This window comes from Chrysochloris asiatica, unplaced genomic scaffold (genome assembly GCF_000296735.1).
Source record: "Chrysochloris asiatica unplaced genomic scaffold, ChrAsi1.0 scaffold00020, whole genome shotgun sequence".
NCBI classification, from domain to species: domain Eukaryota; kingdom Metazoa; phylum Chordata; class Mammalia; order Afrosoricida; family Chrysochloridae; genus Chrysochloris; species Chrysochloris asiatica.
Window position 1 is genome coordinate 15,944,507 of NW_006408538.1, and position 27,535 is coordinate 15,972,041.

The 27,535-nt window shown below is 51.0% G+C and overlaps 2 protein-coding genes across 2 annotated transcripts in view; one reads left to right on the forward strand and one right to left on the reverse strand.

The window, feature by feature from the left end:
- Nucleotides 1-27,535, forward strand: part of CDH23 (cadherin-related 23) — a 569,346-nt gene that overhangs the window by 476,332 nt on the left and 65,479 nt on the right. The window contains exons 35-38 of the mRNA XM_006835863.1: nucleotides 1,001-1,150; nucleotides 2,452-2,580; nucleotides 3,330-3,458; nucleotides 4,004-4,231. Coding sequence (XP_006835926.1) covers nucleotides 1,001-1,150; nucleotides 2,452-2,580; nucleotides 3,330-3,458; nucleotides 4,004-4,231 — 636 coding nt within the window. The remainder of the gene's footprint in view (nucleotides 1-1,000; nucleotides 1,151-2,451; nucleotides 2,581-3,329; nucleotides 3,459-4,003; nucleotides 4,232-27,535) is intronic.
- LOC102821099 (chromosome unknown open reading frame, human C10orf54) lies at nucleotides 11,012-26,226 on the reverse strand. The gene is made up of 7 exons (XM_006837453.1): nucleotides 26,202-26,226; nucleotides 23,703-24,128; nucleotides 22,751-22,807; nucleotides 15,621-15,728; nucleotides 12,756-12,783; nucleotides 11,468-11,661; nucleotides 11,012-11,049 (listed from the first exon to the last, which is right to left on the reverse strand). Exons 1-7 carry the CDS (start codon nucleotides 26,224-26,226, stop codon nucleotides 11,012-11,014), a joined length of 876 nt encoding a protein of 291 aa, XP_006837516.1.

A 27,535-nucleotide genomic window follows, 5' to 3' on the forward strand; every position in this document is an offset into this window, starting at 1 on the left:
CTTTATGCTTTCTGCATTATTCAATAATTTGTCCAGCGAATCCTTCAATAACAAAAGTCGAGGCTTTTTTCCAGCTTGAGAAATGCTGAGCATGTTCTTCCTTTTTGATTTTCTTTCATCCTTATTGCTAGCTAATTCTGTGGGGCCTGACGTAGGATCAGCACGGGACTGCTAACTGCAAAGTCAGCAGTTCAAACCGACCAGTCACTCTTAGAAACCCTATACAGGGTTGCTATGAGTTGGAACCAGCTCAACAGCACTTAACAATTCAGTGGAAGACTTTTCACCTTCCTTGGAGGAGAGCAAAGTTCATATGTAACCACTGCCTGTCCACAGTGGAGGCTTGCATGTTGCTCTGATGCTGAACAAGTTTTAGCAGAGCTTCCAGAAAGGCCTGGTGATCTACGTCTGAGGAAATTAGTCAGTGGAAACACCCTGGATCACACAGTTCAAGCCACAACCTATCATGGGATGGCTCTGGACTAGGCAGTATTTCCTTACTTGTGGGGGGGGGGGGGGATGGGGGTGAGGTCAGCATGAGTCACAGGCCAACACCACAATAGCTTACAATGACAATTTCATGTAAAAATCTGTATTCCTAGTTTCTCTTGGAAAATAGGAAGTTCTGCCAATACCAGGCAGCAATTTTCTGATGACCTGAAGCTGAGTGGCCTCAAGGCATGTGTTTTCTGGTTCTTCCGGTACCTACTACCTCTTAGAGTCTCCCTGCCCAACTCTCCCAGGCCTCTCCCTTGCTCTCCTGACCCCAGCATTGGTGTGGGTGCAGCCTCTTGTGTCTTTGCCCCTAGAAGAAATGGACTCCAAGCTGCCTTTGTAAAACCAGAGGTTGACTCTGGTGAGCTCTGAAAGCCGGCCAACATTCCAAAGCCAATTAAGGGTCTAGTCCCCACTGGACCCACAGTGGGAGCCGTGTTTAAGGTCAAGGAGGGGAAGGAGACTGGGGATGCTAACCATAATTTCACACACCACCCACCTCCAGGTCTATATCACTGTGCTGGACGAGAATGATAATAGCCCTCGGTTCGACTTCACTTCTGATTCAACTGTCAGTGTGTCTGAGGACTACCCCGTGGGCCAGCGTGTGGCCACTGTCAAGGCCCGGGACCCCGATTCTGGCAGCAATGGGCAGGTAGGCTCCAAGTGAAATGCCCAGCTCTTCTCTGTGACTCTGGGGTCTCCCACCACTCTTCAACTGGAGGGGGGTCATCATGCCTCTGTCCCCAAGCAGGAGGGGAGGGTCATCCCCAAACAGGACCGCCCTGCAGTCAGGAAGCCAGGCAGAGCAGCCTCATAACAGAGGGCTAGCACCTGGTGGTTGACCATGGCTCGTTGATGTGAAAACAAGAAGCTAAGCTTCCTGGTGACTCTTACATCACCCTCTACACACTTGTTGTCGAGCCCTGGTGGCATAGTGGGTTACACATGAGGCTGCTAACCACAAGGTCAGCAGTTCGCATCCATCAGCCAGAAAGAGACTTTCTGCTCCACCAAAGACGTACAGTTTCAGAAACCCTTGACAGGGCCTCTGTGAGTCAGAATCGACTCAGTGGCAGAATGTTTGGTTTTCTGGTTTATGTACCTCTTATGCCAACCCAGCCCCAGCTACTCCTCCCCCTCCTGCCTCTCCGTGCCCCCTTGCTCCAGATGGAATGTGTTCGTTCAGATCCTCATTCCCTTTGGCACTTAAAAGCTGTGTAACAGTGCTCAGCAGTTGCGTGGGCTTGAGCCTGCTTTCTCTGAACTGAAGAGAACAGTGCCTCTGGGTCAGGGCTATTGTCAGCTGGATACAGTCCGTAGCACCCCAGCACGTGGCTGGCTCATAGCAGGTGCTCGAGGGGATAAAGTGCTGGAACCAAAAGGTTGGTTTGAACCACAAGGTTAGCAGTTCAAACTCACCTTGGAAAACTCCTTGGAAATCCTATACAGGGTCACTTTGAATCGGGACCAACTCGATGGCACTTAGCAGCAACAACATAATGTTAGTATTTTTCCCACTGACCCTGAGTAAACATCAGTGTGGTGGGGCTCACCGCAGTCCTCCTGACCCCTAGACAATATGCGGACCTTCCCCAGGCCCCGGAACTGCCATATGCCCTGCACTGTCACCTAATTTGAGGGAATCCTGGTTTGGCACTGTGAGTTAATGCACTGTACTACAAGGTCACTTTGAACCACAAGGTCAGCTGTTCAAGTTCACCAGCCACTCCTCAGAAACCCTGTACAAGGTCACTGTGAGTTGGAAGGGTTGCTATGTTGAAATAGGGTCGGCATTTATCAACAACTAACCACTTTTGCATAAAACACATTACTCTCAGGTGCCCTTGCTGTGTAGGGGGCCCAGGTGGATAGTAGAAATCAGGCAATCCACCTTGGCCTGACCTTCTGCCTCCCTTCTTGTTTTTTCCCCTCCCCCTCTCTCCTCCCTGACAGGTAGTCTTCTCCCTGGCCTCTGGCAATACTGCTGGGGCCTTTGAGATCATCACCACCAATGACTCCATTGGCGAAGTGTTCGTGGCCAGGCCCCTGGACAGAGAAGAGCTGGACCACTACATCCTCAAGGTACATCCTCAGGCTGGGAGGTCTCCCATGAGCACACCCTCGTGGGCAGCCCGCACCCCTCAGAGCTGAGAGCACACGTGAGGCCAACCAGGAGAAGGCTTCCAGGATGAAGCTCAAAGTTCAGAGCAGGAAGCCACTGAGGTGGCTGCCCATCTTAGATAAGAGCCAGGAGAAAGCTTAGCAAAGCTCAGAAAGCCCTCACTCAGCCTGACCATGGGTTAAGTTATCTAACCTGCCTGAGCCTCATTTCTTCCACCTGTGCAATGGGCAGATGCGCCCCACCCCCTACACCTTCCCAATCTGCCTCTGCCAGGTGAAACACAATGCAGCTGTGAGCCATCTCGAAGCAACTATTAATGAGAGAGAGAGAGAGCCCTGAAGCGCTAAACTGTGAAGCTTCAACTCACAGAGAGAGGCTCTGGTTACTGCTGAAAAGATTGGGGCTCTTCCCCTGTTTACCAAAGACCAGATCTCAGAATATGGAAACAAAAGGCAGGAGACCTGGCTCAGGGGTGGAATCAGGAGGTAAAGACTTAGGCACACTGGAATCAGATTCCAAACCAGGGTCCCACATAAGAGGAGGGTTAGACAGGGATTGTTCGTAGAAGGGAGGGAGAGAAGTTGGAAGCCAGGCTGCCCAGGGGCTGGATGGGCCAGGTCCTCACTGCAGAGTGCACAGACTCCCCATTCCTGATGCCCTACCACCACCTCCCTTTAGTCCTGACTTCAATCTTCCTTCCTATTCACAGGTCGTGGCTTCTGACCGTGGCACCCCTCCACGGAATAGGGACCACATTCTGCAGGTGACCATCCTGGATGTGAATGACAATCCCCCTGTGATTGAGAGCCCCTTTGGATATAATGTCAGTGTGAATGAGGTGAGCTCCCTCCGGACAGCTAAGGTGCTCAGTGGGTGTGAGCCGACCAGGTTCACAGAGGGCCTGTTTAAATGCTAGCCCTCCCACTAGACTCTGGGGTCTTGGAGATGGGACAGTGGCCGAATCATTCAAAATAACCTAGCGTCTCCAACACAGGGAACTCGGTGCCTGTGGGAAGGAAGAAGAGAAAGGGCAAGGGAAGGAAAAGAAGTTTCCTTTCACCTAATAGAACTCAAGGCGACCCCATGTGTTACAGAGTAGAACTGCCTATAGGGTGTGGTTTTCTTGGCTGTAATCTTAAGGGAGGTACATTGCCAAGCCTTTTCTCCTGTGGATGGGCTTTAACAGCAAACCTTTAGGTTAGCAATTGAGCCCAAACTAGCATTACCAGGAGTCAGCATCTACAAACAATAGGGAGCTGAGGCTTACCTCAGCTTTCTAGAGTGCCCGGTTAAGCCATTTCACCGTCAGGAGTAGGTGTATGTGCTAGGCTTTGCCCCAAAGACCTAGAATTCAGAATAACCACTCTTCTGTTCTCCTCCCAGAATGTGGGTGGGGGCACCACTGTGGTCCAAGTGAGAGCCACAGACCAAGACATTGGACTCAACAGTGTCCTGTCCTACTACATCACCGAGGGCAACGAGGACATGACCTTCCGCATGGACCGCATTAGTGGTGAGATCACCACTCGGCCTGCCCCTCCAGACCGAGAGCACCAGAGCTTCTACCACCTGGTGGTCACCGTGGAGGACGAGGGCACCCCCACCATGTCGGTAAGTCATGGGGGTAACAGAAGGTGGGAGGGGGTGGACACAGGGCAACTTCTCCATGCAAGGAGAATCAAGATGGGTAGAGGTGGAACGCCATGCATTCGGGAGAATTCTCGAAAGCTCCTTCGTCGTATATTCAAACGGCAGCCCCAGTATTTATGGAGTGCCTGTGGTAGGCAAGGAGCTGGCTGTCACAATGGGTGAAGTGCCGGGCTGCTAACCGAAGCCTTGCGGTACGAACCCACCAGCTGCTCCACAGGAGACAGTTGAGGCAGTCTGCTTCTGTGAAGATTTACAAACCCGGAAAACCTATGGGGCAATTCTACCCTGTCCTGTAGGGTCAGTCGGGGTCGAAGCCACTTGGTGGCTGTGGTTTGGTGTTCTTTGCAAAGCTGGAGTTCGCTACCCCTCGGAGCTTCTGTGTAATGTTGTCTGCTCTCACAGAGCAGCTGTGTGTGAGGACGCCGGTTGAGCCCCGTCCATCAGGGTCTGGTCAGGAAGCAAGTGATAGCTGAAGGTCCAGCCCATACTCATGTGCCAAGCTGTGTGCCTTTGGGGCCACACTGAGCTTCTGTGCCAAAATAGCAAAGGTGCTCTTGGGCGTTTTCCTTAAAACCCTGTTGGCGTGACATACTGTTATGACTGTCTGGTTTGGAGGGGGCTTGATGGAATCTGTGGTCTAGTGTCGTGCTTGCTTCAGGGTGATTCGTGCCTCCTGGTCATAGACATGGCTTGTGGCTGCAAATAATTGAACTGTGGAATCATAAATAAGTCAGAGTATGTATTTCTGACATGAAAACTCTGGAGGGGCTTATGAATGTTAGCATGCTGAGTGATGTCAGAGCTAATCTTTCTTGGCCTTTCCCTCATGGTTTCAACATGGCTACAATAACTCTATCCACCACTCAAGGTGTAATGTTCAACATTTGCAAGGTTGGAGGAGCTGGAGGCCTGAGGAGCTGGATGGTCTGGGCTGATGGGCAATGGGGTGGGAGTTGTTTATAAACTGAGAGCAGGAATTTGCGTTCAGGAGCACTGAACCCACTGTGGTCACAAGCAAGCCAGAATCTGAGTGTCGACTTTGTTATCCGTAAAAGAGATCATAATATTTACTTCATTAGAGTCCTGGTGTGGCGCCGTTAGATAAGCACTGGACTGCTCGGAAACCCTATTACAGGGTCGCTATGAGTCAGAGCTGACTTGGAGGCATTTACCAACAGCAACAAGGTGTTTGGGGGATCAAATTGGATCATGTCTATGGAAGTACTGGTAAATCGGGAGGAGTATTATATCCATTATTTATTGCCACAATAATGCTGCGTTACAAACCAAACAGAACATAGGGGCATACAACAACCACTGTTTCTTTAACCCCAGTTTTGTAGGCTGCTAATACATTAGCCTGGCTTAGGTAGGCAGTTCTTTGGGCCTCTGCTGCCCTCTGGCCAGTTCCAAGTTCAGAGTATTATTGCATTTGAGAAGACCATGCTCGGGCCAGGTGAAGTTGTTAAAACCAGAGCTGCATGTCAGCTGAGTGGCTGTGCTTCTGGGTGTTGGCTGGTGATGAGCTGGGATTCAGGGGCAATTGGTCCACCTATCTCTCCTCCAGCCAACAGAGCCAGGAATCAGGGAAAGAGCTTCAAGGATAAAGCTCTCTAAACTGGGGTCTGGAATTTAACTACCAAAAGTTTCCCAAAAGCCAAGAGAATCGGACATCTGAGCACCCTGATAGCACAGCTGTTCTGAGTCCCCCTTCCCCTGCCCAGTCTCTGCTTTCTCGCCTTCACTCCCCTTTTCCTAGTTTCCTGAAAGCAGGGCATTCCTGCTAACCGTCTGCTGGGCTCCACCCAGCTGTCAGCCCCTATCACCCAGGGCTGGGAACAGCTGTGCTACCAGGGGCATCCGGGCCAGCCCCAGGCCTGTCACACAATGATGTACTATCCAGCCAGGGAAGCCATTGTGCAGTGTACCCCTCTGGCTAGCTCCAGGTCATGGGCAGGGAGGCCAGGCTTGCGGGTAGGGTAGTCGAAGTGACTGCCAGGAAGGCCCCTACAAGAGGAAGGGCTGGGTCCAGGGAGGAAGGACGGAAGGCAACTGGGAGGTCAGGGGCTGAGCCCCAGCTTCAAAGACACTTTGACGGGGAATGAGGAGAGGGAGGGGGTGCCCAACAATAGCCTCCCTCCCTGTACATGAATCGCAACAAGCAGGTTATACAATCCCAGATAACAACCTTGGCTCCTCCTCCTCTGTGTGTATAGGGGGAGCCAGGGACCCTAAAGAAGTCACCTGTCCTGTTATGAGGACAGAATGTTTCCCACTAACACCTTCTGTTACAAGAGTCCCCAGCCGCAGCCTGTGAGGTGGGAACATTGCTCTTGGCAGCTCACTTCAGCTCATTAGGGCAAAGAGCTCCTCTATCTATTCAAGTTGAACCTTGCTATTATTTGCCAAGCCTGCTCCCCAGAATTCAAGGAAACCCCAGCCTCACCCCTCCCCTGTGCTGTACACCAATTAGGCCAGCGTTCTCTGGACCAGGATGAATAAGTCCAGACCCTGCCCTTATCCCTGCTCCATGAGTGATGGTTTGTAGCTGCTCAAATACGTCAAATGTAACAGATTCAGTTCCTTCAAGACACCCTGCCCAGTGGTCAGCTAAGAGCTTCTCCCTTCCTCCTCCTCCTTCTGGTTTCTAAAAGCCTCTCTCACTGCAAGCAAGTTGGGGGTACCTGGGCCATCACACCCAACAGGAGTCCTGTGACTTCAGGGTTACCAAGTAGAAAGGGGGTTGACAGGAGGGGGAACCCACCACATCAGCAAAAGAGTCCTGTGGATCCTTTGAAGGCCCCAGCCAGGTGAGGCAGTACACAGACAGGGGTGTTCTGATTTAAGTGGGTGACGTGATGACCTCTGGAAACAGGTTCATCTCCCAGGCCCACAGGCAGATCCACTGTGAAGGCCAAGCCAGGCGCTGGCCTACAGGAACATGGAATTCAATGAAGAGGAAGAAACACTGGCCTGGGAAGCAGGAAACCCAGACTTGAGCCTCAGCTCCACCACTCACTTGGTATGTGATAAAACACAAACCTTTTGGGACCTCAGTTTCCTCTTGTATTAAATGGAGCCACCCCCCATGGTTTGCTGGGGACGAGGGTGGGTGGAGGGGAAAAACACATGTGATAGTGTTTTGGAAAGCATATTATTAAACAGAAAAGACAAAAGCTATGGAACACAGACTACCACTTCTCTTTTCTGTGCCCAAAGCAGACATTACTAGCTGAACTCAGCACTTTCTAACTATTCTGAGATATCTCAGAATCCCTCACAACACATATTCCAAAACCCCATACCAGTAGATTCCAAAACTCCATACCAGTAGATCAGAGTTACTGAACAAAATCAGCTGTCCTCTGGCCTGCACAAGCTTAGGGCATTACTGCTGTGGAGACCTCCCGCCCTCCCTCAGGCACAGGTGAAGTTGCTAGAACTAGCAATGGTGTAAAGTCAGACAAGGGCCCTATGAGCTCTCTGTGAGTGGTCCGGACAACAGAACCCTCATATCCCAGCTGCTATGGATCAATGACCCGCTCTGCAGCTAGATCCATGGTTTTGGGGTCCAGCCATCCTGGAGCACACTGAGGAGCTGGGAGGACAAAGTGGGAGAGAGAGGCAACAGTACAGAGTGTTGAGTACACAAATCGTAGCCAGACACTCAGCTTGTGTCTATCTTAAGAGACCTTGCACCCAGCATTCTGGCTGGCAGCTCCAGTTCCTCTTTTGGGGTTCCCTAGGCAAATCTGAGGAGTCCTGGTATGGCACTGTGGGTTAATGCACTAGAAAGCAAAGCTGTTTGAACTGCAAAGTTGGCAGTTTAAGCTCACCAGCTGCTCCTCGGAAACCCTAGACAGGGTCGTTATGGGTCGGAACCGACTCAATGGAACTTCGCAACAACAATGGCTGGGAACTGACTCGATGACACTTAACAACAACAGGCAAATCTGAATCCTGCCTCTAATTCCTGACTAGATGTTTGCAACTGCTTTGTGCTTAATGAGTAACTTAGAAAGGTTGGCAGTTCAAACCCACCCAGCAGTACCTTGGAAGAAAGGCCTGGTCATCTGCTTCTGTGAAGATGGCAGCCACGAAAGCCCTAACACTTCTAATCTGTATCACATGGGGTTGCCACGCATAGGAATCTACTCAGCAACTCTTAATTCCTAATTTATCTCCAAACAATTAACTAATTCGCAAAAGCAGACTTGGCTCCCAGGACCTCAGGCAGGTCCCTGAGCCCCACAGTGCAAACTTCCCTGAGGCCCCACGGCTCCCCTCAGCCTCCTGGGAGGCACCCTGTCCCCCACCCCCTACTTGGCTCCTTGTGCCCCAACCACAGGTACTAAAACATATCACCAGGACTGGTATCCCCAGGGTGGCCCCAGCCCAGGATTATTCTACCGCACCACCTGTCCTGGCCACACTGGAAGGTCCCTGGGACAGCTGCTGAGGGCGGGGCTTGTGGGAATGGATGAAGACGGAGCCCAGAGTTCAGAGCAGATCTCGGTGAAAACAGGAAACCACTAAATTGAGCCACCTTTGCTAGTAAGGGTCCAGAGAAGAGCAACATGTATAAGGTAGAGGAAGTGTGGTAACTGTTCTTCTCGGCTCCTCCCTCTTATTGCACAGTGGAGGCGAGACAGGGGAGGGTCTGGCAGCCAAATTCTTAGAAGTCATCTCTACCTTGAGATCAGAAGCTAAGGGCCAGGATCAGGCCAGCCTCCCAGAGGGGCTAGAATCCTCTCTATCGGCTCGTCATTCCACCCCAGGGGTAGCCCAGCACCCCAAGAGCAGTGAGAACAGCACCCCCCTTCTTTGGCAGCTAGCTCTGGGTGTCCATGGGGGCAGGGTTTTGGTTTTCTGCCAATTTGAGTTTGTCCTATCTCAGGGTCTGGGCTCACCCTCTTCTCAAGAGCCCCTGGTCCCAAGCACAGCTCCAGGCCTGGCTGAGACATCCAGACTGGCCTGTGCTCTTGGGCCTAACAAGTGGACTGGGAAGTAGGGCCGTGTGTCCAGCAGGGCTCCCAGCTCTGGCCTCAGGGCCAGGTGGCTTAATGCTACCTCAGAGCCTAGAGCTCTCCTCCTTCCTGGAGGAAACGGGGTCTACTTTTCTTCTCCCTGTCTACGGGGTCTAAAGTCCTGGTTTTCCATGCCCTGGTCCAGCTCAGGAGAGCCAGCAAACAGTCCTGGGCCCTCTCCCCTGCTGGTAGGGGATTTGTTCAACTTAGACTTACTCACCAACCCCACATTTTGGGCACTGCCTTCACTGTTTCCACCCCACTGTAGAGAAACCCTCCTCCAGTAGGTGCTTTCAGTGATGCCGAGTTGGGAGCACGGAGTTCAGAGCAGAACAAATCCCTCGTTTTACATGGTGTGGATGTCTCCTCCTCACAGTACAAGGGTCTCAGAGGGGAAGACTCAGCACAGATTACATGGAACCAAAGACTCAGGCTAGGGGTGGGGGCTAAAGTCACTTCAGTAGCCCTGTGTAGTTTTGCACCTGGTTGGTGCCCAGGTGTGGTTCTTAAAAAGCACCCCATTTTCATATTCAAAAATGTCCTTCTTTGGGCAGTGCATTCTGTGGTCACCTTTCTGTTGATCTTGGTGACAGGGACAGGGAGTGGGGGGCTATGGAAAATGGAGTCCCTCTCCTCTCCTCATCCCAGCAGGCCCCACCTACTCCCCTCCCCCATCTCTGAGGATGGTGCAACTCTGGCATCGTGTTGCCCAATGTGCCACTTGGCTCACAGTGATCCCAGCGTCCCAGTGCACTTCCCCTTTAGGGATCTGTGGTCACTGAACATTGGGGACAGGGGCGGATTACCCAATAAGCAAGGCAAGCATTGGCTTACTTGTGCTTACTAATCTGTGGTGAACATTTTCCCATGGGTTTCGCCTGCTTTGTTTACTCGGGTACGTGGTTTCTGTCAGGGACGGTCGATTTGAAATGAGGTTTTCATTCCATAGGGAGGTGCTGTGAGGTGACGATGGGAGAGAGACGGATGCCAGCCATACCTAGTAGCAGGATCTTTGATATGGTGAAAAAATGTGAAATTGTTCTCTATAGGTTAATAAGTAAGCACAAGCATGCTTGTGCTTACCTTGCTTATTGGGGAATCCAGCACTGTCTGGGGACCAGCATGCAGGCAGTGGGAGCCCCAGATTTGCTTAGCCTGCAGCAGCTCCTCAAAATATATTGGTAGGAAGTATGGAGAAAGGTGCCTGGCCCCCTGTCTCCATCAGGCGGTGAGCCAACAGTGAGTCTCCCCGATAAACAGCGTCAGGGAATCTGGGAGCCAGGTGGACTGTAGTGGAGAGGGGTCTCTCCACATCTTGTCCTGTGACTTCTACCTAGGAGGGGCGGCAATGGGGACCTGGTACTTGTCTTGTCCTGTTGGTGTTGCCAGGTCACAAGACTCATATCCTGGGGAGCAGGGCTGGAAGTTCTTGGACCTTTGAAAATGTAGGTCATTTGGCATCTGTTGGCTAGTGAATTTCAGGTCTCTTAAGTGGGATCCCAGCATCTCAACATCCTGGGGGCAAGGACTGGGTGATCAATCGGGCATTTCCTCTTGTCCTCGATGTAGCATCCAGAGGAGATGAGGGGCTAGGCTCAGAGCAAGAAGGATGAAAACCGATACCAAAGACAAAGAGGCCACTCAGAGGGCCAGCCTTGGCTCAAATGCACCTGCCCCAGGCTCAGCCACAGCTGCCCACTGGCCCCCAGCTGGTCTAGACAGCCTCAAAGTTTGGAGAGTCAGGGACAGGATCTGCAGAAGAAAAAAGAAACTGAGTAAATGGGGGCACCTTTGTGTTTCCCCCCCACCCCAATATCACATCATAAGGCTCACAAGCCTGGCACATGACCTAGCACATAGTAAATCTGTTTGCTGCAGAATTCACTCTGACTACTCACTCCGGTGCATACTAAGTATGCAATAACTTTTGTTTATCATTATTGTCATAACTATAATTGTTCAACTGGTAGATACATTTTTCTTTTTTTCTCTCTCTCTGGAGATACTGTTCTCCAGGAAGGATTCTATTGTGGCTCCTGCTTATCGATAAAGATCTAAAATGGTTAAAAACTGTCAGACCAGAAGCCAAGGGAAAGACAGAGTGAGAATTCCTGCCAAAAACAAGAGTCGCCATGGGTACTCTGAGGTCATGGGATAGGGTCATACTCACCCAGGGATGGGAAGAAGACATCCCCGGGCCCTGGAGGAGACAGAGGTGTGTTGGGTTCGGAGAGCAGGTGCCGTCCTGACTCAGAGGGCTGCCTCTGTGCCACATATGATAGGGGGGGCCTGGGTTTGGCCTCCGGTCTCCCCTGAACAGATGGAGACGTCTCAAAGCCAGGGTTTTCAATTCCTTGAGTGTTGCTGCCAGAGAATCCAAATGGAATCAGGTCATTTGTGCTGCCTAGAGTATGGCCTCTGCCTTCCCCACCTCCCTCATGCTCCCCAAACTCCTTGTCTCCTCCCTTCACCTCACCTGCCTTCCCAGCCACAGGCTACACTACACTCTCCCCACGAGAAAGACCAGAGAGAAAGGGCAAGCGCTGTGCTGCCTCTGAGCTGAGAGAGGCAGGGCAGCCATCAAAACGATCCCCGCCCTTCCCTGTGCCCAGCTGGCAAGCCTAGGGTCAGAGGGTCAGCGAATGACATTGGGATTGAGCATCCAAAAAGTTACCTTGAGCTGAGGCAGGGGTTGGCAACAGAACTACCTCACAAGCCCCGTCCAACTCAGATCCTAGCAGGGGTGCTAATGAAACTTCTTGGACCGGTTTTAAAGATCCTCAAACAGTCAGAGGAAGCTGTGGGCCTGGTGGTGCAGGTACAACCCCTGAGTAGGGCTCATTCCCTGAGCCCATCCTCCATGCCAGCCTAGTGCCCAGAGAGTAGCAATGCATGACTTCCTACCCACTGTACCCTGAGTTGCTGTATCCCACTGGACCCTTTCAGCCTCTGCCATCCCAAGCTCAGCTGCTTCCTTCCCACACCCACCCGCCCCTCATCCTGGTCAAGTTGACTGCTGAAGCCCAGCGCTGGGGGCATGACCCCTTGGGGCAGTTGCAAAAAGAACAGCCAGGGCAGACAGCTCTTCTGACCAGCTGTGGTAGACTGTTGAAATGGACACTCCCTACTGCACAGGGGGGACCTGGTACAGGGAAGGCCAGAGCAGTTTGACCCACTCCTAACGCCTTATCCTGGGCCCCTTCATGAGACAACCAAATACAAGAGAGGAGATAAGGAAAGGATGCTGGTGTAGGGGTAAGCAGGAGAGTCCTCTTTCATGGCTCAAGGTTACCCACCCCCCACTTCCTCATGAACGCAGTCACAACTGCGTGCAGAACGTGCCCTAGGAGTCACAGACCCAGGGAGAAGCAAGTGTGGGATCCCAGGCTGTGACTCAGGGCATGGAGTGTGAGGTGGCATCAGGGAGTTTTCTCCCAAGGGTCTCCACAGGACCTTACCTGTCCATCCGCACCAGCTCCTGGGCACCTAGAAACAGACAGACAGGATCCCATCATAGAAGGGAAGTCTTCCCTGACTCTATTCCCACCCAGTAGCCCCCCAGGAAAGGAGTGAGCCCAGCTGGATTCCCATTGTGTTCACCCAGAGCACAGTGCTCTGTTGTCTTCAGCAGGTTGGACCTGAAGGGGAGGACTGTTTGGCTCACTGACAAATGAAACTCAGTCTGTGTGTTTCGAGTGTACGGGAGCACGTTTGCCACCAGGAACCTGTAGGCAGCCAGTGTACTCCCTGTGGCATGGCCTGGCCAGTGCTGGGGCAGTGGAAGCCCAACAGAAGGCCTGCTCCTCACTTGACTCATCTTTAGCCTTGATTCACTGGGGGGAATGTGCTATAAAGTCTGTTCCTAATTTGAGATTTCCTGGCCCTCTCTGTCCCTTGTTATACATGGCCTAATAGGGTGACTTTAGAAGGGCAGGAGGTAACATTTTTCAAGGGAACCCTAGGGGGCCTACAGACCCCATCATTTCTCAGCCTTTCTACCATCTCATCCAAACTGCTGCTGCCATGTCCAGCTCTAGGGGTTCCCCACCCCTAAATTGTCCACCACCTTGTGGGCCCAGCTTCCCTCTTTCTTGCAGCTCTTCCCCCCCCCCCCCCATGCACTCCCATAGACCATTCTACTGCAGGGCTTTACTAATGATTACTATATGGGGCTTCGCGAGAACACACATGAGGAAGTTACACAAAAGTTCCCAAAATCTTGAGGCATTGTCACGTCTTACTGGGCAACTCCTATGTGTCAGGCTTCACGCAGGTGCATTACATGTATCTCTCATCCCACCCGCTCCCATCCTCTATGGGCTAGTGCTTGTCATTGTTGTAGAGCTGAGAAAACTGCATCCTCATATAAACGAGGTAAGAATCCACATCCATCAGTCCCCACATCACCAAGCTGTCTTCCTGAGAGCTGTTCACAGCACTGCTCTCTCTCCCTGTTTCTTTTTTCTTCAAAAATACTTTTTACTAGGTCATCGCCACCTTTGTTACTCCAGATACTAAATCTGTGGACAAGCATATGTATTGAATAACTGCCATCCCAAAAGTGGGGTTATTTAGAGTTTTGGAGATGTGCTCAGCATGGACCACAGTCCTCCTGTCTCAGTCCAGTTCATCAACATCCCTCAGACCTCTATTTTTCCTGGGGCATGAAAGAACCCTTCAAGGAAGTCCCCAGGTGTCAGAACTTAGACTGGAGGGTCACAGAGAATGGAACACAGAGACTGAGAGCTGCCCATGTTCTCAGGATCCCCTTATTGTGTTTGGTCTGGGGCTGTCCCTCTCCGATCTTCCTTCCTCAACCACTAGCAGTTCCCCTGAGGGAAAACGTTGCTGTCTTTCTATCTCCATTCCTCTTCCACCCCAGAGAGGCATTGGCTGGGACTCAGGGAGAGTCCCGGGCCTACCCTGGCAAGCTGATAGGGAGGGCGGGGAGGCAACAAAGGCACACAAATTCCCTGCCCCCCCGCCCACACACACTGACACACACCATCCTCCCTTTGACTTAGTTAGCTTTCCCAGTTCCTGTTCCCTGTTCTGTTCACAAGGCAGAGGTGGCCTGTGGCCTGGAGTGTGGGACCAGACAGTCCTGTACCTAGAAGATGAGCCTAGCTGAGAGCTGTCTCCATCCTCCATGGAAGTGTTGTAGCAGGAGTTGATGGGGTCATTTCTCCCCCCGTGGAGCCTGGGCTCCTCTGTCTGTTTCACTCCTACCCTGCCTGTTCCTGTAGGTAGGTGTCCTGAGAGTAAGGATGAGGTGTACATAGCCGCTGAGTACCCCACTGTGGACTCTAGTTTAAGCTCCCAGAAGAGAGCCCAAAAAAAAACAAGATGTGAGCCAATGGCGACAGAGTCTGTTACTTCTACACCCAGACTGAGAAGAGGCCAGAGTAGACCAAAGACAGAAGACTCCCTTCCCTCCAACTCCCAAAGGCAGGACAAGGGTCAAAGGTGTTTGTGACTGATTTGAAGCCTGGCACCATCATTTATTCAGTGTGCATTTCCTTGGGCAAGTCTGTTAACCTCTCAGTGCCTTGGTTTACTCATCTGTAAAATGGGGACCATAGTAGTACCAAACTCGTATTCTTATGTGGAATAAGCTAGAGGATGAATGCATGTAACAAGCTTGGCAGTCCAACCCCATCAGTTAGGGGTTATTGGCTATGCTATTGTTAGGAGACATTAAGTTGATTTCAGCTCATACTGATGCCACAAAACAGAGCAGAACTTCACCATAGAGTTTTCTTGGCTGTGGTTACCAATCGGGCTGCGAACCTCAGTCAGCAGTTCGAAACTACCAGCAGTTCTGTGGGAGAAAGATGACGCTTTCTGCTCCCGTGAAGATTTACAGCTTCAGAAACCCTGTACATGGTTGCTATGAGTCAGAACTGACTCCATGGCACATAACAACCTTGGTAGGAAGGAGCCCTGGCAGCATAGTGGATTACCAGTTGGGCTGCTAAACTGAAGGTCAGCAGTTTAAATCTACCAGGCACTTCTTGGGAGAAAGATGAGACTTTCAACTCCTATAAATATTTACAGCCTCAGAAACCCTATACAAGGTCACTATGAGTCAGAAGTGACTCGATGGCACACAACCACCAATCTTGATAGGAGCAGCTCAGCAGGTCTTTTTCCCACGACCACCCCCCCCCCACCTGTCACCTGCTGAGTGCCTAACTGTGGTGCCGCCAGGGCTCCTTAGGATGATCAGCTTGATGAACATTTCTGTTAAGTGGTGGGATTGTGTTCTCTGCAAAGACTGTGCGTGCAAAGCTCTGATCAGAGTATCTGGCAGGGATACTCACGGCGGTTGGAGGCAGCCTGCCTTTGCTTGTAGACAAGGAGCAGGATGAGGGGGAGGCAGAGGATGCCCACGATGCAGGCCCCGGTGGCCAGAGCTGCAGCCGTGATGTCTGGAAGGGCAGATGAAACCAATGTGAGGGCCCTGCCACCACCTGAGGGATGGCAGGCAGCAGCAGGGACCCACCTTTACCCAGGGCCTTCAGCCAGACTCTCAATGTCTGTACTGGTACCTTTACTGAGAGGTAGGGAAGGTCTGCTGATCTCCGAGAGAGCCCATGCCACCTCCCCAAACAGAGTGTTTACACCTGAGACAGCTCCAGAGATGAGGAAACCAAGTCTCCATCCCACCTCAAAGGGGGAGAAAGCTCGACCCCCTTGGGGTGCAGGTGGCTCCCTGAAATCACAAAGCAGATCCTTCATAACACCTCCATATACCCCACCCTCTGCCTATCACAGAGTTCAAGGTCAAAAGGACCCCTGACTCACTGGAGCAGGGCATCCCTCTGAAAGTTCTTCTTGGCCTCACACACCAATCATGGAGAAAATCAAACAGGGGACCCTTGCCCGAAAAAGTTGACATTTTCAACTTTTTAAATTACAAAAATTAAAGTACGTGTTTTAAAAAGATAAAGTGGTAGTCACTGTGAGCAGTTTCTTGTGTAGCCATCCAGATGTGACCCACACACATACAGTGCAGACCCAACATACGACAAATGCTTCTCCTGCTTGCCCTAGGGGAACAGCTCTCCTTGTTAACAAGATCTACTTCATTCTGCCTCAGGCTTTAGCACATGGCCAACCCTAAACTCGGTGAAACAGCCCTGAACTGGTAGATGTTTCGGTTACTTCCACATCTCAACCTACCTGATAATTAAGCAATGAACACCTGTGCATGCTCTTTGCTTGCTAGAGCCAGGGACCAGAACAAAAATCAGTTGGCCATCCAGATAATTCCTACTCATGGAGACCCACATGTGTCAAAATAGAACTATGGGGTTTTCATTGGCTGGTTTTTTGTTGGTGGTGGTTTTGAAACTGATTGCCAGACCATCCTTACAAGGCACCCCTGGGTGAACTGGAACCTCCAATATGTTGGTTAGCTGCGAGTTTCCACCACCCAGGTACATCCAAGCAGGTACACCTGTACATAAATGCCTCGTAGAGCAAGTGCTGAGCCAAAGAGTATGTACGTTTTCCTTTCGGTGTGTGCCAAATTGCCTTCCAAAAAAGACTATGCCAGTTCCCCATCCCATCAACAGCTTGGTGATGCTTGATTTATTTTAGCCCATCTGCTGACTCCACGAATTTAGCTGGGAACACACATGCCTGTGGCACTCTAACCAGCATGAATGCATTTCCTTCCTACTTTCAACCCTTCCCTCAGCCAAATGCTAGACCAGGATACCTTGTCATAGTGACAACCTCTCCTCCAAGGGTTCTGGAAAGTTGTAAGAGATGTGGTCTCACTATGTATGGGGGGTGGGGGGTGGGATGCAGGCTGTTTTTATTTTATTGTGCTGCTACACCACTGGATGGTGTAAACAAGCTTTCAGGGGTTTGTTCACGCTCACTGCGGAAGAGAACAAACTGTTTTTGGGCTCTTTAGAAGTACAGGAGCAGTTGCTGGGCTAATTACAAAGCTGGATGTACCACAGCTCTAGCTGCATTTTTGACGTGAAAGATTGAAAGTCAAAAACATTCTACAATTCAGACATCTCGAATTGCTAAACCACATTAAAGGACCTTATTGTGGGCAATATCTGAGAAGTGGGGTACAAAGAACTCTTTTCTAGTCTTCAAAGCTGGTCTCTCCAGGCTGTTACTAAGCAACATTTTGTGAGGTTCCTCAGGTGCTCATTAGTCCTACCCCTTGTCTGCTTAGGGGCTTTGGTGGGCTCCACTTTTTGTATCCCTGGGATAGGGCTTGTTGCACTTGGAACTGAGGCTGGGGCAGGGATTTGGGGACCAGCCACCCTTGGAAGCCTGGTTCCTCTGCAGTGTTCCCCAGGCCCCTGCAGCAATGGCCTGGCCTCCCACCCTGTGGGGAGAGTGTTTAGTGGCTGATCCTGAGCCAGGCTCATGCTGGGAAGGTGATTGGGTACTAGACCAATTCTAAAGTGGGTACCAGAGAGATGGGGCAGGGGAGACTGTATCCAGGGCCTGCCAGGTCCCCTCTGGCGCTCTGCAGAGGAGGGTTGAGTAGCCTGGTTCCCCAGGAAGGGGCTGGATCATAACAGACCGCATATCCTGCCATGTGGTTGAAGAGTTGGTTCTAGAGAAGAAGGGCTGCCTGGCCCCTCCCACAGCTCCTTGGCAATGTGGGGGCTGCTTAGACAGTTTCCCCAGTCTCCCTCCCCTCTTCATCTTGCCCTCAACTCATCCTCAGGGGGACCGGGGCTATCCTCGCACTGCTCAAGGCTCACACTGGACTTGGGCTGAGGTTAGAGAAGGAAACACACCAGCTTCCTGGCCGGAATCGTTAGTCCATCAGGTATCAAGACTGGCTGAGAAGCACGTGTCTTAGAAAAGCAGGGATTGGGGGTCTTTCTAACTGGAAGAAGCCATGGAGATGGTCCCCAGCTGCAGGCCCCAGGACTCACTCAACTAACCACTCACATGGGCCACCTGGTAACTGTTTGTAAGCCATCAGAAACGTGGACAAGTGTCCACTGTCTGCTCCATCTGCTAGCCACCCTGCCTTGGCTTGGTGAACTGATTTGGACTCGAAATCTGCATGGAGAAGTAGTAATACCCAACAGGTGCACAAGCATCGTTCTGAGCACATTTTATATCTATAATGTTGTTACAAGTGTCATCAAGTCATCTCAACTCATACAGAGTCCATGTGACGGATTGGCACTGCCCCCATAGGATGTTCTAGACTATAATTGTTATGGGGGAGTCCTGGTATGGCGCTGTAGGATCAGCACAAATCCATCAGCTATTCCTCGGAAATTTCATACAGGGTCCCTAAGAGTCGGTTCCAACTCGATGGAACTTAACAGCAAGAGTCTTTATGGAAGCAGATGACCAGGTCTTTCTCCCATGGAGCTCTGGATGGGTTTGAACTGCCAGCCTTTCTGTTTAGTAGTTAAAGCAAGTTACTGTTGTCCTGCCAGGCCCCTACATGACATGTGGTATATAGTGTACCTCATTTTAGACATGGAGACGTCTGGGAAGTGGTTACTATTAGAATCATCGTCTCCATTTTACAAATGAGAAAACTAAGGCACAGAGAGGTTAAGTAACTTGGCTGATTTCAGGGTCTGTATGGTGCCATCCTGGTGTGTATGGCACTGCAGGATAAGCACTCCACCACAAGGTCTATTTGAACCGCAAGGTCGGTGGTTCAAACCCACCAGTCGCTCCTAGGAACCCTATACAGGATTGCTATGAGTTGGAGCCAACTCAATGGCACTTAACAACAACACATTGCCTTTCAGGAGTGCAGTGGCTCCATATGATAAGCACTGGACTGTGAACCACGAGGTCCGCAGTTCGAACCCACCAGCTGTTATTTAGGGAAAAAGATGAGGCTTTCTGCTCCCATGAAGATTTAAAGCTTTGGAAACACTATACAGGGTCTCTGAGTCAGAGCTGACTCAATAACACTTAACAACAACATTGCCTTTCACTTAGCTTACAAACATATTCCATACATGTTTGATTATTTGTGTTTTTGTATTTTTAATTGCCAATATTTTAAAATTAAGAGAGTGTCCATAAAACATGTTTTCTGACTTGGCTTGAAAACTTTGTAGTTTTGGCAACCTAGGCCCCTAGCAGCAGTAGGAACTGCCCTTACAAACTGACTGTACTCTCTACCCCTCCCCCATTGTCTTTAACAGCTCCCTGGCCCCAGGACATTTTGAGGTTTTGACCCCTGATCCAGCTTTGGGCTAATGCTAGGGACTGCACTAGGTTTGAACTGCAAGGTCCTTGATTCAAACTTACCAGCTGCTCCTTGGAAACCCTATACAGAGTCGCCATGAGTCAGAACCAACTCGATGGCATGTAACAACAACCAGCCCCCTGAGAACACTGATTCTCATTCTGGGAGAAGAAAAGGGACATATTGGTTCCTATTCTTGGTGGGAAAACAGTACCTTGAAGAGTGGAGATGGTGCCCAAAGACTCCACTCCTTACCCAACCCAGAAGGTTAGCCAGTTTTTTCCTATCCAGGACCAGCCTCCGTGCCAGGACCCCTATAGCTTTCAGACTCAGGTTCCCAGAACCAGTGAGTTTGGAAAGGGATGCCAGCGGTCATAAAAGTCATCTCTCTGCCCTGAACAGCTGGGAGAGAAATATGTCTCTTTAGCCTCCTAAGAGCTGACTCACTGGGGACAGGGAAGCAGGTCATAGGGAGGTGTCGCAACTCTGTGAATTGGAGGGGAATGAAAATGTCAAAACTGAGAGTGCAGGTGCCCAGCAAAGGAAGCCTGACCCACTCTTGACATTCAAGTTCAAGGATTCTGCCTTACCCAGGACCTTTATCAGCCTGGTCCCTGGGTGTCCCAAAATCATTTCTTTTCCCTTAATTCCAGCAGCCTCCTCTCTAACAGGAGCTATGGTAGCTTAGTGGGTTGGTTACACATGGGGTTGCTAACTGCAAGGTCAGCAGTTTGAATCTACCAGCCACTCCGTGGGAGAAAGATGAGGCTTTCTGCTCCTGTAAAGATTTATATCCTTGGAAACCCTATTCATAGTGACCCTATATAGGGTTTCCAAGGAGCAGCTAGTTGGTTTGAACCACTAACCTTGTGGTTAGCAGACCAGTGATTATCCTACAGCGCCACGCCAGGACTCAACCATAAAGATTATAGTCTAAAAAATCCCATGGGGGAATGGGGCAATTCTACTCTATGTAGGGTTTCTGAGGCTGTAAATGTTTGTGAGAGCAGAAAGCCTTGTTCTTTCACAGAGGGCCTGATCTACTTGAACCGCTGACTCTGTGATTCTCAGTCCAATGCTTACTGTACAGAGCTGCTGCGCTCCCTCTCTAAAGTCTAGGTCAGAAATGGTGAACCTTTTTACTGCCAAGGGCCATTTGGATATTTATAACATCATTCGGGGGCCATATAAAATTATCAACTTAAAAATTAGCCTTTAATTAATTCACCCCTAATGTGATGGTTGGAACTGTGGTTGCCTTGGCAGGACCAGACTAAATGCTTTCACGGACCTTATACAACCCGAGGGCCGGTCATTTCCCATCCCTGGTCTGGTTCAAGAAAGATGAACCAACTGGGCATTTTCTCTCTCCATCCATTTGCATCAGGTTTCTCTAGCATCCCCTCTGTCTGTACCCTCCCAAGACTTGAATCCTGCAATGAAGTTTCAGAAAGTCAAGGTTGTCGGAGGTGACGGCAGTCCATTGCTCAGGAAGGGTGTGCAAACTGTCTTCTCTTGACACCGGGTCTGAGAGAGAGCAAGTCACTTCATCTGCCTATACCTCAGTTTCCTTGTCTGTGAAGGAGGGGGTCTCAGATGTGCTGTCTCTCAGGGCCCTGCAGCTCTGTGAGGGTTTATGGAGGAAGAAGTGGGACTAGGGGGTTGCTCAGAGTGGACAGAGCCATGAGGAAGTGAACATGAGAGTGACTGGCCAGGCATGAGTCACCCTGTCCTGTACACAGACCCTCATATTTGTGCACACAAAGTTGTAGGGAAAGTGATGCAGGAAGGAAGGGGCCATTTGGAGGGCCTTTCTCTGCCAGCACCAGGGAGGTGCCAGGAGGAAGTAAGGCTTGGTTCTGGGGGACACGTGAACTCTGCGGTGGCAGGGACAGGAGCCATGTGACTCGGCTCAGACTGAAATGTTTTTTCTCATTTCTCCCTTAGCTTCTCTATTTGTTGTTTTTTGGGGGGAAAGAATAGTTTGAGTAAGAAATCACCACAACCTTTTAGTTGGGTCTGGCTGGAGTAGGAGCCCCAGTGTAGCTGATCCTGTTCCTCAGTCAGGTTTGGTCTTTACTGGAGGGAAGGCAGGGTGGTACAGGACTGGTCCACACTAGATACTCATTAAATACTGGATAAGTAGAAGTATGAGGAAACCCATACCCTTTCCCCTCAGAAGGATGGTTGTTGTTAAATGTTGTCGAGTCATTTCTGATCCACAGAGACCCTGTATAGGGTTTCCGAGGAAGCAGCTAATGAGCTTAAACCACCACCTTGCAGTTCAAATGACTTTAAAGTCCAATGCATTATTCCACAGTGCCACACCACGACTCATAAAGGTGGGCCCCCCTAAAACTTCTTCCCTTTACCTACTTTCTCCAAGTTATTGTCACCTGATTGTGAGGGTCCAGGGGCCCATACAGCAATGTCCCCTCCCCCCATAGAGACCTCTGAGCAAACCAGGGGACTTGCTGCCACCAACTGCACTGTTTCCAGTCTCCTCCCAGCCCAGTGATGGGGAAGAGGAAGGCATGAAGCCTAGTCCTCACTGCCTTGTGAATTTTAGGAGTCATGTCATTTGTCTGAGCATCATTTCCATGTATGTAAAGTGGTACCCAACTCTCAGTACCAGGACTCCTGGTGTGGCACTGTAAGGTCAGCACTGGACTGTGACTCACAAGGTTGGCAGTTCAAAACCCACCAGCTGCTCCTCAGAAGCCCTGTACAGGGTCGCTATGAGTCGGAACAGACTCAGTGGCACTTAACAACAACACAGTGGAAGATGATAATGCCCACTTCATAGGGTTCTATACGAATGATCCGAGATCATGGTTCTTAAATGGACCTAGCACAGTGCCTGACACATCGTAGGAGCTCAAGGAAAGATAGTCCTCTTCCTCTTCTTGAGCCTCTCCCTCTCCCCACCTTACCCCACACATGGAACAAGGGATCTAAGTGGTGGAACCTCTCCCCCTACCTCCAACCTCCACATGCCCAGAGGGCTAGTGGGCAGGAGCAGCATTCACTGAAAACAAACTCTTGTCATGGGACATTTCCCCTGGCCAAGGATTAGGAACAGGGGCTGCCTGGGCAAGGGTCTCAACCTTCTCCCCCTTAGCTGAAGGAGAGGAGTATTAGGGGCTCCATGGTGATGAGTTCAGAGTTCAGACAGGGTCTGGGTCTAGGATGAGGAAAGAGAAGAGAGACTTGAGAAGAGGCAGAAAGGTAGGCTCTTACTTTCACTCTCCTCAAGGGAGGGTGGATACGCGGTGCATTTGAATGGTGTGTCTTTGCCTGTGGGGACAAAGAGAAGGGTCATTAGGTGGGGTGGCCGAGGGATGCTTTCCAGGTCAGCATCGCCCTCACATTTGAGGGGGCTTCAAAAGGTATGTTGGAAATGGAATTAAAAGATAATGGATTTTTTTTCCAGGGACTTTTGAAGCCTCCTCCTACCATGCATACGCTCACACACATACAGGCACTCATATGTGGTGCTGTAACACTGGACTGTGAACCACAAAGTTGGCAGTTCAAACCCACCAGCTGCTCCTAGGAAACCCTGTATAGGGTCGCTATATGTCGGAATCGACTCCACCGCACTTAACAACAACAGCAACACACACATTCAGACACATACACACTCTCTCACATGCACACAATTGTACACAGACTCACACTCAAACACACACAGTCTTGCTCTCTCTCAGATACACACACTGGTATGCACTGCCACTCTCATGCCACCCCCAGGGACATGTGGCTACTTGCCAGTGCCCAACCCTTTGCCCTCTCACCTGAAGACACATGTACACATTTCCCAGCTGCCATTCAGCTGTTCACTGACTCACACCCCCGGGTCACACGTCAGTCCTACTTTGTATATCCTCCTCACTGCCATAGTGTTGCCAAAAGCAGAATCTCCCTCCCAGCCAGGTACACACACCCCCTCACGTTAAAAAGTCCCATTGTAGATGGAAACTGTCTGTACTTTCTGTTCAATTTTTCTGTAAGCCTAAAACTGCTCTAACAAAACAAAATCTATTTAAAACAAAAAGTCCCATTTTCCAAAAAAGATCCAGTCATCACCCATCTATCACAGCATTACAGAGTCATTCCATCAGATACTCAGCGTCACACACCACACAGCATTCTCTTCTCCCGTCATAAGGCCACGCGGTCACGCCCTCACCTGACTGCACCTGCAACTCTATGGCCCCATGGACCCTGAGCACCGTGTGATGGTGCCGGAGCTCCACCACAAGGCAGCAGTAGAGGCCACTGTCCTCGGGCATTAGCTTGTGCACTGTGAGGGAGAAGTTGCCGTGGTGGTCCGAGGTCAACTCCAGCCCATGTTGATGGGCCAGGTCCTGGCTGGTGTTGATGGTCTGATGGGTCGAATGGTGCAAGTACTGTAAATTGGTGAGGTTGCGGATGGGCTGGTGCTCCAAGCAGGCCTGTACCTCACCTCGTGAGCTGAGGTACCATGTCTTGTAGAAGGTCACATCGTGTCCCTTGGATACAGGGCCCAAGATCCTGCAGGTGAGGGTGACATTCTGCCCCTCGGGGCACACATGCAGGGAATGCGGCGTGACAACCTTAAAGGCTGCCCCCAGACCTGCTAGGAGAGAGAGAGCTCAGTCACCTGTCTGATCAGCATCACTCCCAGTGCCCCCGGGTTGGAAAGAGTCCTGGCCCAGGGGGCCCCCAAAGATCTGGATTCTAGAAACTCCTCAGCCCTGCCCAGGCACAAGCCCTGGGCATGCCAGCTGACCAACACATGCCATCCCAGACTGTGAGGAGGAACCCCCCGGAGCTTCCCTAGAGGGATGGGGCAGAACCACTCTGGGACCAGCAGGCAGACTACACTGGGTGCAGCTTCCCCATCTCAGCCACCCTGACACTGCCCAGCACCAACAGGTGGCAGGCAGGATGGGGCGCTGGAAGGTCATTTGGTATCAGGAGTTTTTTTGTCCTTTGCTACCCTTTCCGAGGTCATCTGTACTTTTTGCCATCCTTCTCTTGGGGCTGAACGTGCCTTCCCATCCCCACATTTATGGGAACTAATGAAGCACCTATGTGTGCTACACTGTGCCAGGTAATGCCGCTCACCTGGATGAACTGACAATCAAGCCAGGCAAACAAGTCCAGCATTGGAGATAAAGCAACCCCACGGGGCATCAGGACACTGGGATGAGAGAGGGAAGAGCCTTCCTGGGAACAGTTGGGGACTTCCTGAAGGGCTTGATACAGATGAGATTTCAGCAAGTGGAGAGGGTGCCCTGGGCAAAAGGATGGAGCAGGAAAATCCAAGGGGTTTACAGAACAGGGACAGGGATACAGGGGAGGATGGTCAATCTTTTTGGTGTGTTTTTTCGTGTGTGTGTTTTGTTTTGTTTTTCAATAAGCAAATGAAGAGATCCCTTAATCCTCTTTACCCTGGCCAAACCCTCCAGCATTTAACCATGTAAACCCTCAAAAGCACTGGCCTTTAAGAACAGATGAATGAAGCTGGAGTTCAATCTTTTCTATCTAACTCTGTGAACTTCCGGTTCCTCATCTGTACAATGAGAATAATAATCAGCTACATGACAGGGCTGCCCAGAGGACTGAGTAGGAAAAAAAGATGCCAGCATGTGACATGAGTGCTAATGCCCTCTGTAGACATTAAAAGTTGGCTCTCATCGCTACTTATTAATGTTATTTCTCTTTTGATTGGTATCTCAGAGCTGCTGAAAGAGCAGCCCACAGGGGAGTTGTTGTTAAATGCCATCAAGTCAGGTCCAACTCATAGTGACCCTTTATAGAGTTTCCAAGAAGCAGCTGGTGGGTTAGAACTACCAACCTTTTGATTAGCAGTCCAGTGCATATCCTACAGTGCCATACCAGAATTCCACAAGAAAGTAGCACTCTGGAAATATGTGCAGAATTCAGTGGATTCTGCATCACCCAGCCAGGACACTGCCAGACCTAAATTAGCATCACTTCTCCTGCAAAGGACTCTCAGCCTGCTCATAGAGCCCAGGACCCTGGCAGCAGGCTGAGACCCACCAGCAGAGCTGAAAGCCACCAGTCAGGGGAGGCACCCTGGTGCAGCCTTTGAACTTGAACCAGTCCAACATCTGTGATCACTTTGATTCTAAGCCTTAGTTACTCACTATAAAAAATAAATGAAACTTGCTACCTGGCAGTACGGACTAGTAATAATTTTCGTGAGGTGTTCTTGAAACTAAGTGCTTTGGTCATAGTTGGTGCTTAATACAAGGGAGTTACGTAGGTCTCTAATCCATTTCAGCAACTCAACAAACATTTCCAAGGAAAGAAAAGCAGTTTTGCACAATGGAATAGGGAAGCCAGCTTCCAACTCCCTCTCACAGAGGTGTGAATGTGACTGATCACAGCTTGTGACTGGAAGCTGGTGTGTCAGTATATTTAGCTTTGGCCCCAGGAATATGTAGGGAAATTAGACACACACCCAAGTCCCTACCCTCATTGTGTCCAGACATGAAAGGAGCCTTGTAGTGGTTTTTTCCCCAGACGTCAGTCACAAGCTTTATTTTAGTGTGGCATGGACTTGCCACACTTCAACAATTCCAGTTTGGGGAGGGGAAGAATGTGGGGAGGGTATGAGGGTGGGACGGGGACCATGGCTTAGCTGGTACCCGGGCAGCCACACAGGACAGATGCTCACAGGAAGCCGTGCCTGTGACCCCCATCGGCCTGTGAGCTCGCCCTGGGTGGCTCCATCCCTGGTGGTACCATGTGCATGGGTCTCACTGTTAGACTAATCACTGCCTCCTACCTGCCTGTGTGGAAAACAACAGTATTTGATGCTGAATTAGGCCGCTAAAGCTTCGCTCTTCTCTTGTGTTGTTAGAAAACCACATGCGAATGCTACCCAAAGCCAGTGGGGCAGGGGGCCCAGGGGACTAACCTGCTGGCCCAGGATGGACTATGGGCAAGTGCATGGGCGTCACCCATTCTACCTGGGGTGCTCACTGAGGTACCTGAGCTGGTCCTAGGGTGGCTTTGCACACCCGGCCTGGTGTGTTACGGAAGACGACAGTGGGCCCTGACCTGAGGGATGGTGAAGTTGAGGCCAGGTGGGTCTGCTGTGTGATACTGACTTCTCCCATTACATGGAGACTTGAGGGGAAGAAGGGAGAGATCAGCTAGATTTCTCTTGTTCCCCCACGCCACTTGGGGGCTTTACGTAGAAACAGCAGACAGGGCAGAGGTGGAGAGGCGGTGTGTGTAACACATGTGTCCCTGGATGCTCAGCCACGTGTGCCTGGGGGTGTACCTTCCTAACACTTCCTAACACTGTGGCCTGGCCTTGGGCAAACGCCTCAGCTAGCAGCTGGCAGGGAATGTAAGTCTGTGCCTATGTCCCACGGGGAGGGGAGAAGTCCTGCCCACCTGTAACATGAACCTGGGGGTCCCGCTGGGCAGGTGGCGAAGGGAAACTAGTACCGCTGTTTGAAGGGGGCTCACTCAGTAAGTGGGGACAAAAAGCCCTGGGGGCCCCCTCATCCTGAAAATGGCTTTGGAAAAGGGGTCCCACTCGTTCCTGCAGACTGGACTCACTTCCTGGGCCCTTACCCCCTGGTCCCTTCTGGGGCCAGTGGCAGCTCTAGGGCCCCAGGCACTTAGGGGGCAGAGGGAGGTAAGGGGGCAGAGGGAGGTAAGGGAGAGCAGGGAACCACACGGGTCCCAGGGGCTGTTTGTCAGGGTGAGGAGACTAGGAAAGGGCCTAGCTGGCTGGCCTCTAAATTCTGGGAACTGCAGGGCATCCAGGCGTCCAGACTGAGGTTGTGGGCCCAAGCCAGGGCTGTGCCATTCTCTGTGGAAGGCTGTCCCTGAGGAAGTCTCCTGGTTTGGAAGGGGGGATTGTCCACAGCAGTGAGTACAGTTGAGTATGTGATCCTTACAAACACTGTTCTTGTCTCCAAAGTGACAATCCTGGCCCCTGCCTGGAGAGGGCGCCACCAGGGCAGGCCCTCAGTCCCTAGTGTGGACTGGGCC